The sequence below is a fragment of the Netta rufina genome, assembly GCF_964035555.1.
Source record: "Netta rufina genome assembly, chromosome: 8".
In the NCBI taxonomy this organism is placed as follows: Eukaryota; Metazoa; Chordata; class Aves; order Anseriformes; family Anatidae; genus Netta; species Netta rufina.
The window spans coordinates 26,061,996-26,075,621 of record NC_140131.1 but is presented as its reverse complement, the minus strand read 5'-3'; the positions used below and the strand labels follow the sequence as shown (position 1 = coordinate 26,075,621).

Genomic DNA, 13,626 nt, shown 5'->3' with positions numbered 1-13,626 from the left:
ATGTATTGTCCCATTTACCTGCTGCCATGTGCTTTTTATGTAATTAAGTACTGAGCATCAAATACTTTAGAAGGTTACAGCACCTTCAATCTAAAGGAGAAAAGCTGGTTCTTGTTGATAATATAATAGTTCCGTGCCGATGAAAAAGACTTAAATTAATTGGTTGAAATACTACGCAGATTCTACAAATCCAACTAATTATATTTTTGAGTCCTTATGCCTCCCTCATTTAGTCATTTAAAACAAAAGAAAACAAGAGCTATTTAACATTTAAAAATAATCATAGTAATTTGGGGCATGAATCATTCCTTACATTCTTTTCCAGCTACAAACAATTTCTGTTGGGAAAAGTGCCATATAGTATCGACAGTGACAACAAATTGTATTGTCCAGTGAACATCTGTTTCCGACTCCCACACTGATATTGCAGGTTGGGTACTTCTGAGTTAGTCTTCACAGGCTGCCCGACCACAGAGGAACTGGAAATTACTGGTACGTTCAACTTTTATTATTGGAACACAGGAAAACTTTATCATCATGCTGGGAAGTTCTATATCTTTTGAAATATTGGAAGGAGGGTTATGTTAGCACAGAAACCCACATGGGATAGTTCTTACGAAGAAGGAGAAAAGTGGCTCCTGTTCATTGCATCCCTCAGTATATGCAGATATGCAAGTCTGAGATCAAAATGTCAAATGTTTGTTTTTAATAAAACAAGCAGCAGGGCAAACAAAGTACCAGATTCTGCCAGTCTTGCTCAATAGGTAGTCTGTGTCCCTATACGAAGTACCCTGAAATCCAAAGCATGGTTACTTCAGGCAGAGCAGGCTGAGGTTTAGTATGGGTTGCACAACGCAGCTCTAGGGACTGTTGGTCTTGAAGAAAGAACTGATCTTTTCTAATTCACATTTATTCCACCAAGGTACTATGATAGCAACTTATAGAGAAAGACTGTGTTAGCTAGCTAAAGCTATTACTGTTAAAATAAAGCAAAATACAAAGACCTAAGCATTTTATTTTTTTTTTTCCAAAATTGAGGTGGCTTTGTTAGAATGATCAATGCCATGTTTTTCATGGTTATGTCAACAATTGTTATTCGGTTTGGAGGAAAGTTCAGCTTTGGCAGGGACAGAGAAGAAATGAAGATATACTCCTGATAGGTGGTAAGTGCCAGTTTGATAATGCTCTCACATCTGATCTGTAAGTACATCAGCCAGTGCAGAAAAAAGGTGCTGAAAAGGATTCTCTTTTCCAGAAAAAGAGGAAGAGAGAAACTCCACCAAAATTTATATTAATTAGAGTGGCTAGCATGCAGGGGAATCAAAGGCAAAACATGTGGAACTCCCGCTGGTGAAGAGAAGACTGTGCCTTAAAGGAGAGGGATGCAAATGAAAAATAAATGCTTTTCAATGTCCTCATATGAGCTAGCCATATAAACACTCATTTTGAGTTCTAACACTTCCTGATGCAAATGCTCTCACTGAAAATTCATTCTTAGTCTGAAGGGAGCTTTGTCCTTGACCATACCTGCAGAATAAGAACCTATGTGTCTTAAGAATGGCAGGTCTCAACAAAGTAAAATAATTGCCACATCCATATATCTACTTAAAGTTATTGTTGTTGTTATTGTTGCAGTTGTTACTTACCCTTTGTTATAAACAGTCCAAGTCCTGCATCAGAAAAATAGTTTTTTTGATGCTATTCCTTATAGCAATTTTGGATTTTTCAAAGACTAGGAAGTCTGTGTAGAATCTTAACAATGTGGCCAATATGCAAAACACTGTTGGGAAATTCTAGGTCTCAGGCAGAAAACTGCCTGATCTTGCTTTTCATAAGTGTAATATCAGTACATATGTACCAATCAAAACAATACTGCAATAGTATTTGTTTGAGAGTCTTTCTGTCTCCTCCTTTTCTGTCCATGCATAGGCAGAAAGAACATCAGGGATTGTGGAGTGGTAACAAAAGAAACTGAAACTATTTTAGACCAGGGTGACATGGGCATCAGCTACGACATTAGTCTTGGCTTCCACTTGCACACTAGGCAATTTGTACCACCACCTAATTTAGTTTCATGCCTCCCAGCAGCCTTTCTACTGCATCCCTACCATCTCCTGCAATTCTCTCAAATGTCATGGTTGTTATGCCCTAAATCTACAAAGACAAGTGGGAGCAGAACTGGAGACTTTGGGCAATTGTCTCTTGTTACTTTCCCTGGATTATTTCACTGCTACCTGAAGGACAGTTTGGATTAGCTACTGTTGTGGCCTTTTTTGGGGTGATTTTTATTGAGCTATAAAGCAAGATGGATCAGAGACTGCAGGCCTTTCTGAACTATCTACTCTGAACTCTCATCTCAAAAAAGATCAGTTTCCTAAAAGTATGCACAAGGAGTTCTAGGGAGTGTCACTGAAGCACACCAAGTGTTGGTGAAGATCTCACCATGGGTCAGTGCAGCCCATGGCCACAAATAACTGCAGTTACTGCTGCCAGCATAGTGACTGTGATACTAATATAATTCCCAAGAAAGAGAAAGGAAAAGAAGAGACAATAAAGAAGAAAAAGAGGATTTAGAAATAGCACGTAGCAAATGAAACTTAAACACTTGACCCAGGCAGCTCTACAGAAGAAAACAGGAAACTTGCAGTTGCTGTAAGTGAAACTGGAAATACGCTATTCAATATCTTAATTTGCACTCCTTCTTTGGAAAAATTTCTCATCATCTGCAGTAAAGTTTTCTTCCGATAAACAATACAGGACCCATACACACAACTTGACTTATGCTGAAAATCACTATATGCAGGACTGACTTCTTAGCTCTGTTTAGGAGAGAGAGTGATTGTAGGTGCACAGGGAATTCTGGGCACCGTGTGGAGAGGAATGTGGTTCCCAGCACTCTGTTACTCACCTCTCCCCACACTTTTAAGATGGATGAAATGGATTCGGGGCTGACTGGACAGCCCAGGCACTACCTCCTGTAAGGCACTGCAACAACTTACTTCTAGAGTGGCAAGGGATTATGACTCAGCACCACCAGTCACTGACGTTGCTCATTGCTCAGGACAAACTGCAAGACTGCAGTAAGTATTCCCCAATAAATACTGAAAGGTATCCAGATGAGACAAACAGAGGGTGCTGACTATTACACCAGAATAAAGACACAATTCTTCGTCACATCCAGTGTCACTTAGTCAGGATGATGTTTCCTGTATTCAGCAAACATGCCAGTAAAAGAATTTCCTTGGCATACAGACAACATGGAAATGTCCTTTTAAAAATCAGTTAATACGAACAGAACTCATGAGCTAGCTGGAACCATTTCCTATGCTGTGGAAAGAACACTTGAATAAGGTTAACCAAGACATTTCACCCTCCCAACCTCCCCCCTCCCCATCTATTTCTGGATGTCTTCTTTTGTTCACCCTTTGCTAATTATAGTGGCCTTGCTTAGGTTATATTTATAGTCTTAAAAGAGTTGCCTGACTTTTAGAACACTTTATTCATGTATATTTCCTGTGTTTATTGTTGCCTTAACTAATTTTTTAAATTAAAATTACTTGATCCAAGATTTTATTTAGCAACAAATATCAAAGTAACTTTTCTTTCAACAAATGAAGAGCTGTATTTAGATATAAAAAAGCATTTTTCTATTTCTGAATTTCTGAAAACAGATTTTAGTTTCTTTCCATCTCTAAGTGATGTGTATGACAGACAATTCCAGAATTAGATTAAATGAAATTTCTTTCTTTTTTCATGGCAATATGATTATTTTGTATCTGAGTTTATTTATTTATTTATTTTTGTGTCTGTAATGGTTGCTTTAATGACTGTGGTGTTTCCAAAGGACAATACTGAATATTTATCTACCTGGACTGCCCTGGTGTTTACCTAACCACCTGGAACTGAACATCTACCATCTACAGAAATGGAAAAAAGACATCGAGGGTGTTCATATGAAATTATAGCTTCATCTTCCTACTGGAACCATGCTTTATCTCTCCAAGTTTTCCTCAACACCCTCTTAAATCTGCCCTTTTATTTGCTGTAGTTGCTCCACAAACATGTTTATAGTAATGGCAGTAGCTACAACTTTCAGTCCTTAATTCAAAACAGCAAATAAAAACCATTTCAGAGGAAAAAAAAAAAAAAAAAAAAGGAACATGGCACAGAGTCTCAGAGCAGAGAAAACAGCTGTATGGAAGAGGCTGAGTTTTGACCCTTAATCTCACAGTATTTTTAGGTTTATGCACCTGGCGTTAGGTGCTGATGCCCAGCAGGTGGGGCAGGCTCCCCGGCCTGGTGCAAGAGGGCCCTCAGGCCCTAACGGCCCCACCTGGCCCCAATCTGTGGCACCGTTTAAGCTCCACTCGAGGCCATGTTCTCCTTTAGGCTGTCTTGTGGGGTTTTTCCCTTAAGTGCTCCTTCAGTTGCTTCCTTGTTTTGGCTCATCCCTTGACCTTGCAGCCCTCTGAGGCCTGTGCTGGTTGGCACGTGGGGCAGCAGGCTCATGCTCAGCGGCTGTGAGGGGCAGTGCCTGCTGCCTTCCATGTGTGGAGAGTGGTGCCTTCCCCCTGCCCTCATCCAAGCTGAAGACCTGGAGGAGAGAGCCAGCAGTTTGAAGTATGTGGTAGGTACCAGGCTTAGTGTATTAAAATGGCACTGGCACCGCCGGGCAAAAATGCAAATGCTTCATGTCAATTTTTTGATGGGGTAAGATAGAGTGTAAATGCCGTGTGTTGTGAATTAGTCTGAATAAAGCTGCTTTCTGTTAGTGTGCTGAAATGGTTGGAAATGTGGTAATTTGTAAGATTCTTATTAGAAGAAAAAACAAACAGAAGACTACTAAAAGCTGTTCTAAAGATAACGATATTATGTTTCAGTTTTCTTTTAACTGATCTTCCCATCCAACTGTGGGGAAAAGTGGGAGCACAGAAATAGATAGGTGCTTTGTATGTCACTTTAATAAAATTTTTGTACTGTACACGTTTAATAGAGTACCAGATTTTGGGCATAGTCATTACCTTTGGATTGTCTGTAATGATGTTCAAGCCAAAGGTTTATTATTCAGTTGGCTATCTCCTGAATTGCTCTCAGATTTAAATTAATTGTTGAAATATGCTTTCCTCCTGTACCAAAACCCACCCTTTTTGAGGCTGATTTTTTTCTATCTTTGCTTGTAGTGAAGAAAATAAGCAACTACATTTTATTTGCAGAGCATGAAATTAATCTTTACTTCCTTTTAAAAGCAGTCTGGCATGGATTCAAATACTTGTAACTTGAGGCTATGAAATTGAGCAAACTGCAATAGCTTGATACATGACCAAAACCAACCAAACAAAAACTCTACGGCCATGTTTTTGGGTACCATAAAATGACATACTTCCTTGGAAGGAAGCAGTCTATTCTGTTTTAGGTAGCTGAAAATCTACATGTTAATGCACACTGGATGAAGTCTGGAGCTGAGAAATACCAGACTAAGAAGTCTTAGTGCAGTCTATGGCTTGACTTTTACTGCTTCAATATGTAGCTGTAAAGCAATAATTTCATAATAATTTTAATATCAGAAATTGAAAAGAGTTAAGTGGTTTATTATGCTTCTGTGACTATAAGGTTGTGGAGTGCATTCAGCCTGAAAGTACAACCTGATAGCTCTCAGCTTTAGGCCTTTTCTCCAGTAATGAGTCTGACTGGATATGGCGGAAGCCATCTTGTTAGTGCTACAACCAGTAAAGCGCAGCTCCTCACTGGCTGAAGTCCGTTTTGTTCAGGTGTTGTGCTTCTACATGGTTGTTATATGGCTGTATTTGTTGTTTCATCAAGTTGTGGAAACTTGAATCTCTTAATCTTTCTTCATAAATCACCCTTCTTTCAACTCTTGTTATCACTTTGTCAGTATTTTTCAGGCCTAGAGCTGAGTGGATTATGTAAAGCTATTGACTCCACAGTACTGTATATATAAAGGTGATCATCCCTTGATGTGGAGCAGCTTATCTTTACACATGAAATTATAAAATAACATGATTTTATATTATAGGCTTTTAGAAGGATTGATAGGAAGTCTGTAAGTGACAACATTATGGCTGGGATTTCATCCTTTCTGCAGGTGATCCTGAAGTCTACAGGTTAGCAGACGAATGTTCTTAAATCTAAACAGCCTTGGTATAGAGGCAAACCTTCAGAAATATTATAAGAGTAATATACACATGTGCTGTATCAGAGCGATACATGTATCATACAAAATCATTGGATGTGAATGAACAACTTCCACAGAGTAGAGTCACGTTCTTTCCACAGTAAGACTTATTGCCTGGTTCTAAGAAATGCCTTAATTTTCAAGGGGGGTTGTGGTGATGCAAATAGCATTATTTTTGTGGCAGAAACATGGTAAAGAGTTCGTTGCAAATGAAAGTCTGTCATTTTACCAATAAAACTGACAGTATGGAGCAAAATTTGAAATACATCATTATTTTCCAAGAGAAACTCCAAGAGGAGTTATTTTTTCTTTGCTTGTAATGTGTAACATTCTCTCTAGCATTTAGCAAAAATATCAAATCATCATAGCAGAAAATAACAGTTTAAAGTAGTGTTCTGAGAATACAATAGGCTATAGTAACATCAGTACAACTTTCATTATTAGAATTTAGTATTATCTTGAACTAACCACAGCGTGTGAGCTCTGAACAGCATTGTCTTCATACTGCCCTACAAAAATGCGATATGCATTTGGTAGTGTACCCAGTTAATCTTTCTACTGGCGCAGCTCACCGCTGTCTTGTGCTTCTAATTGGGAACTTACACTTTTGAAGGGAAAAAAGTAACTTGTAATGGCAAATCCACTCAATTGTAGGTCTTAAAACAAACAAACAAACAAAACGCCTGCGTGAAGCATGACTGCATAGTCTCAGCCCAATGCTGAACATCAGATGGAAAAGTGACTAAATCCAGGGTGGCTGAATTCAATCTAACTCCACCACGTTGTCACCTCCGGTAGCAGGAAAGTACATAGCTTTGACATGAATGGACATAGGAGAATGTTGTCTTTCTTCTTGCCCCTAGAAAAAGTGCCAGAGGCTTAGCAGTGAACAAGCTGTTTAGACAGGCTACAAAATGGCATGCCTGTATGCTGAAATACTGCATTTAGTCACATCCTTTGTTCAGAAGAGATCAAGAAGATGATCATGAAGTTAACTTCTACCAGAGTGTTCCCCTACAAGGTTCAGTAGGGTGGCAGGTATAATCCCGTGCTTCATTAAACACTGTTTTTTTGTGCTGAGGCATCTTTCCATAGCGATTGTTTTACAACTACTTTCCACATTTCAGACAAAACGTACTTGTTATGAATGCTTGTCTTTCACAATCCAAGAATATTTAGTTAAATTAATGATTCTAATGCAAAGAACATTAACTGTGTGAGAGGAATACTTTTCCATTTACCCCGACATTTTTTTAATGTTTGAAGAAAATGGTGATATTTTTTTTCAGATCCAAACGCATTCAAACCAGACCAAAAATCAGTAACTACTTATGACAGCATATTCACTAGTCTGACTACTGACACAAAGGGCAATCTTGAACCTCAATTTCTGGCTGCTTCCCTGACTAAAAGAACACTACAGTTTTATTTCATCAGCTACGTTAGTTACACTTCCTGTCCTGATAAATGTGTGTTACAAAGTCCAAAAGCACTTGAAGTTATCAAATTGCCTTTGATTACTTAAGTCTAAATAATGTATCAACCTTTCATCACCCTGAAAAAGAACTTTTAAGGTATTCCACTACTGATACTTGTTCTCAAAAAAAAAAAAACAAAAAACAAAAAAAACCCACCTATTTTTTCCCCTAATCTGTATTCATTTGATTTAATAATTCAATTTCTCTCCTGTAAATTTTTATTTTTTTTTCTGTGCATTTCTTGCCATTTCATTCCAAGAAGACTGAAGTTTGAAATTAACCGTGATGTATTGACTATAATTACTGTAGCTATATAAAGGCATATCTAAAGGCATATGAGAGAGACACCAGTAGTTCTGCTGACCCTATTCACATTAAGTTTGTACTGCTTTAAGTAACAATTTGAAACTCTGCTAATGTAGTTGTACGTACAAGGGATATGTAATACAAAACTAGGCATGTGTTTGCTTTTTAGCTGCCAAAACATCTGTTTCCATAGTACACTAGAAGTCCTGCAAGATGGGATTCTTTTGAGATATGTGGTTAAACCATTGTTTCTTTGAAGGCCACGTTTACAGCTAATGCAAGCACAGACAAATTTGTACTTATTGCAAGGAGTCTATCCCAGAACTGATAGTCTGACATCAGTGAATGGCCTGAATCAATTTGCAAACTCAGTGAATAGTTTTAGGATGAACTTCTTCAATGTGAAGTATGCTGGCTCTTCCTGCAATCATTCACTAATTGGGCTTGTGCTCACCTAGTACTTTGACCTATGACATCCTCACTAAAATAGCCAAATAAGTCAAGGTAGATTTTTTCTTTTTGGTGAGTTGCAGATTCTTTAAGCCCCTTTTTTTGTAATTATCAATGTTTAGTGAATTTTCTGATCCTCTGCCACAAGAAAATGTTCTGAGGACTGTTCTCCAGTGCAGGTTCTGTTTTCTTCTGCACCAAGCAAAGACAGCTTTCTTTTATGGGTTGAGGAATACTTTGGAAGTAGTTGTTGAATTTTCCCTGATGTGAGCTGATGAGGAAAGACCAGTTCACTGGAACTGTCTGCATCCTTTCTTGGGGCCAGGTAACCTTTGGACTCTAGAAACTCTTGCAATATTTTCTTTTTAGCTTTGTACAAAGACCTTTCACCTGACTAAGACAGCTGGCCACAAATCTAGCATCCCCAGGGCATTCCTGAGTTTTCATAGCTAAGGATAAGATGGATATATCTTTCTTTTATATTTACTGAGCTTTCAGCAACTCCAGAAAATAGCCAACAAAGGCCTTCTTCGCTATCTTACTGGCATGTTGCTTCTATATTCTTATTTCATCTGTGTCTAAAGATCTATACAGAAACATTTCTCTTGATGAGTAAGTAAGCATTATGTGATGTCAAAAGAGAATTTTTCATGTGATTTCTAATGACAGAGCACCCTGATTTCACAAGATAGATGTATGTTTGAGATTTTAGCAGGTGTTCAAGTCAAAGTTACTAGATTGCAGCTGTCTGCTTCGGATCTTGTTCTGGCATTGGTACTCATTCTCACTAGTTTACTTCACTAATACTTCTGGTGATTTCTGATATCCAATATGAATATAGAAGGATCTGCTCTTTAGCAAGTATAAGCATTACATTATGTACTTTTTTAAAAGTACTTTGCAGCTAGTTCTGGCTGATAAATATTTTGACTTTGTACATGCTATATGCCTAACACATTCCAAAAGACGTGTTGACAATTTGTAGAGCAACAGGTGTGAAAACTGTGATAAACAGAGGCTGATAAAAGCTTCATGAAACAAAGTTGTTTTAAAACATCTAGTATCACTTGAGATTAAAAAATAATAAAAAATCATTTTTCAGAAAAATGGAAAGAAAAGAAAAAGCTTTAAAACCGTAATTCACTGTTTTTTTGTTTTTAGGTTATATCTAGGCTAAATATGGCTTAAACCACTGATAGTCTGGGACAGCATTTTTTCATCATGTACTCATCCCTTTCTATACCTCCTGAACTCTGCTAGCTACAAATGCCTAAGTGTCTAGGAGAAAGGAAAGTGTTTGCGCTTTTATATGAATTAAAGCTAGTCTTACACATTTCTTTCTTCAGAATGAAGTGAAAGGATACAGAAGAGAATTGTGTACGTACTGTTCGGTAACTCGCAGCCAGTTGTGCAAGGAAATAATTTGCCACTACAAAATCATTCTAAATTTCATATGACCTACCTTCGTATACCTTTTTATTCTTTCATTATTTGTGTCATTTAAAAATTTAGTGTCAGATCTGCTAATGCACCTATCTTATCTGGAAGACATCTGAAGATGTAGTCTTTGTATAGACAAGTAAGAACAGGAAAGTGTCTTCTCAAGTGAATACATACTTCTTAGCCATGTGTAGGTAGGGAACAAAGTTAGCTGATTTGAAAATCTAGCTGTTTCTTCCTCACAACTGCCTCTTCCCTTCCTTCTTCATTTAAAATCTGTCATTTACTTAGTTTATTTATTTTTTTTTTTCATTTCCACAGGTATTCATGTCCTCCAGAGCAATCTGAAATAGCTGCTTTTTCTACATTGATCAGAAGGAGCTGACAGCATGGATGGACAGAAGAGGGCCATATTCAAGAAAGGTTTGGAAATTGTTTAATTCTGATTCTCTGCTGCTAAGAGATGGTGTTACCTGGTGCTGTTAACAATGTAGAGTCTAATCTAAATGTGTTTTGAGAACCTCATGTTTTTGAAGTTGAGAAGTTTAAGGTTCCTAGTGTTGTGTTATCTGGTCCCTAAATGATGGATTTCCAAATATGTTGACATTGTTCTGGAATGCTGTGCAGTTTAGTAGAGCTCGTCCAATTAAAAATCGTGTGTGTGTGTATATATATATATATATATAAGGGTATGGATATATGATGAAACTGATGCTTCCCATAAATATGTGGAAAAAGTTCACTGGCCATTTTTGTGTGTAGTGAATTTCTAGAACCTACGTATTTCTAGAAGTCTGTATTTATGTGGTAGTATACATGTTCTACCGGAGTTAGGAGCAGTTGATCAAAACTTTCATGAAAAACATTTCTGTGTCTTTTATGTCCGTAGTAGTAAGCACACATTGGTTGAAGAATATCAACCAGCCTGAGCTTGGAGGTAAAGACCATCTCTAGAACTGTTACCAGCATAGCACGTTGAATGCATATGAAATCTGCCTACAGATTAAGCAATAGAACCATAAAAAGTAAATGTTGCTTAAGTATCTTTTCATATTATCACTTGTATCATACCTGTGATTTTTAAGGCAGATCTTAACTTAAAAATTCTTACGCTGAATAGTATCTTCTGCAAATCTCGGTAATCTTTAAAATGGTTACTCCAGACTAAAGTACTGTATGGGTTGAAAGATCTGGTCCCTGATTTTTAGGACATAGTCTCTTGGAAATGTGTTGTAATTCTAATTGTTAAATTACTTAAAATGAGCAGCTTAGCTTACTAAAAAATTACGAAAAGCAAATAGCAAACTAAGATGTGACAGCTTTCTCCCCTTTTTAATCCAACTTCTCTTTCCCTTCTGAGGAAGCTTTGTCCCTTGTTTCTCTTTATTTATGCTGAGCTTATAATGGTTCCTGCAACTATTTGTATGGAAAAGTCTGAGAGAAGCTGGCATTGTATATACAACATACACAGCTTGCTTTTCTTGCAATGATGGGCTTTATTTCATCTCTGCGTCATTATGGTTATGATGGAGATTCTGTTTTGGCAAGCATCCTGACTGCAGATTTTTAATGAGATCCCCTCTGTGCTCGATAAGTATAGATTCACTTCTCAGTGAACTTCTACAGTAACTCTTATATTTGGATATTGTATTATTTTCCCTTCGTTACACAAGAGTAACTAAACACAAATTTACAGAGTTCGGCAGCAAATAGTTGTGGCAAAAAACATCTCCCTGTTGCAGGAGGATATTCAGTGACTGGAAATGTAATAGGGAAATTCAGATGTAATTTACATTTGTGATGATTTTTTTTTAGGTGGATCTTTTATTCATTCTAGAGCTAACTTCCTCATTGAGAGAGTGGTTAAAAACTAGTTTATCTCTATTGTCTGATTCCAAATTTTTGGCTTAATATTTCTGTGTCAGAGCTGACCACAAACCACCAAATTGCCTTAATGAATAATCTTGAATGTATATGGGGGAATTTCTGGCCACCAGAGAGCTGTGCATAAGCATTTATTGGGTAGTCCCACTTGCTAGTGCACCAATAAAAATAAGAGCCTAAAGGTCATTGCAGCTAGTGTAGATTACAGGAATCTCCGATGTACCAGTAGTGACGAGAACCAAAAGAAGTCCTTAAGGTAATTTTCTTCCTCCTTGCTTTCTGTTCTGTGTGTACCCTGCTTAGGACTTAGCCTTCATGGCTAACTACGCGCACACACACTAATATCCCAGTGAGAAAGTTAATATTCCAATATGGACATACACATTTCTGCCACGTAGATGGCAGAAATAGGGTTCCATTCTGTGTTAAATGAGATGGTAAGTTTGTAAATGAGTGTAGAATGGTGTAACAGGTATGATTACAGCTCGGAATACAAGTCAGAGAGAAAGGATGACAAGGAGTAAAATTCGTGCTAGTCCCTATGGAGGTTAATAACAGTTGTGATAAGTAGTAAAATACAGAAGAGAGGAACTAAAATGTGAATTTCTTTGATACAGCTTATTACAGGCTCAGGTGGAAGACAGGTACAAATTTCTCCTCATAATAAACTGTCTACTTAAAGCCAAATAAATTAGAGATGCTTGGAGGGAAAAAAGAAGACAAACCATACTCTCTTGCTCAAAGTACAACATTGTAAAAATTATCTTTTGTTCTTAATTGAATATAAGATTGTTACCTACCTTAAGTTCTCTAAAAAAGATGCTACTCCTCGCCCACTCGACAATGGAGAAGAGGGTTTGGTCAGCCATTTTACACATAAGCCCAAATGTGTTGAGCTTCTCGTGTTTGCTTCTGTTGGCTTGCTCCTGCTGCAGATATGCCATGATCTTAGCTTGGACTTGTGGCTCATCTGGCTCACATTTGAGGAGTTCCAATATCAGATGTGGAATACTTGCTGGTGAGCTTGTTTGGTAACTATCCATGTATGAGTATCCCATTATTGACTCTGGTGAGCTAGTGTAAGGGTCAGGGTACTCAGACTTGATAGCACGGCTTGGAAAATGGCCATATGTTTGGTAACCTTGCAAGCTGCCGTGGGGTGGCATTGTCATACTAATTGGAGAGGTTACAAAGGGACTTCTGTCATAGTCTGTAGGAGGCAAGGCAGTGTGGTTCAGAGGTAGGCCTTTGGAGGCAGAATGGATGTTCTGGATCGCAGAGGATATTGTCAGGTCAGTTGGCATTGCTTGGATCACCTGAGTCATGGCTTCCAGTTTAAGTCCATTTGCTCGGATAAGAGCTTTCTTCTGCTGCTTCAGTGCCCTGTCTCTCTTGTACATTGGTCCAAACTTGTTTCTACCGCCACGCATTCGGTCAGCTCGCACAGCTGTCAGGGGAGAGATGTACATCGTAACGAAAACTTGAAATCAACATTCTTTAAAGAAACATAGTAAGACAGAGCAGAAATGTAAAAATGTAACTGCATGATTTTTTTTTTTCAATTTCAAAGTAGCACTTTTATTCCTAAAGATAAAAAAAAATTATTAAATGTCACTTTTTTCAGGTAATTTAAATATACCACGCATGTCGCTAACATGAAAGAACTGCTCTTTACATTGATTAGGAGACAGGGACAAACACAACGGTTGGCTACAGGAATTTCACACCTGCTATAGGATCATGTGGAGATCTCAATGTATATTTGATTTCGTCAAGCTACTATGCCATTAAGAAACAAGGGCTGATGTCCAAAATTTGTCTGAGATGTATCCAGTGGACCCCATTGTCTCATTATAATCATTCTATTACTGCCTT

General features: G+C 37.8%; 1 protein-coding gene across 1 annotated transcript in view; it reads right to left on the bottom strand.

Annotated features, from left to right (window-relative positions):
• The window catches only part of NR5A2 (nuclear receptor subfamily 5 group A member 2), an 80,470-nt gene that overhangs the window by 61,311 nt on the left and 5,533 nt on the right, over window positions 1–13,626 (bottom strand). Inside the window, exon 4 of the mRNA XM_084290735.1 lies at window positions 12,552–13,198. Within this exon, the coding sequence (XP_084146861.1) occupies window positions 12,552–13,198 (647 nt within the window). The remainder of the gene's footprint in view (window positions 1–12,551; window positions 13,199–13,626) is intronic.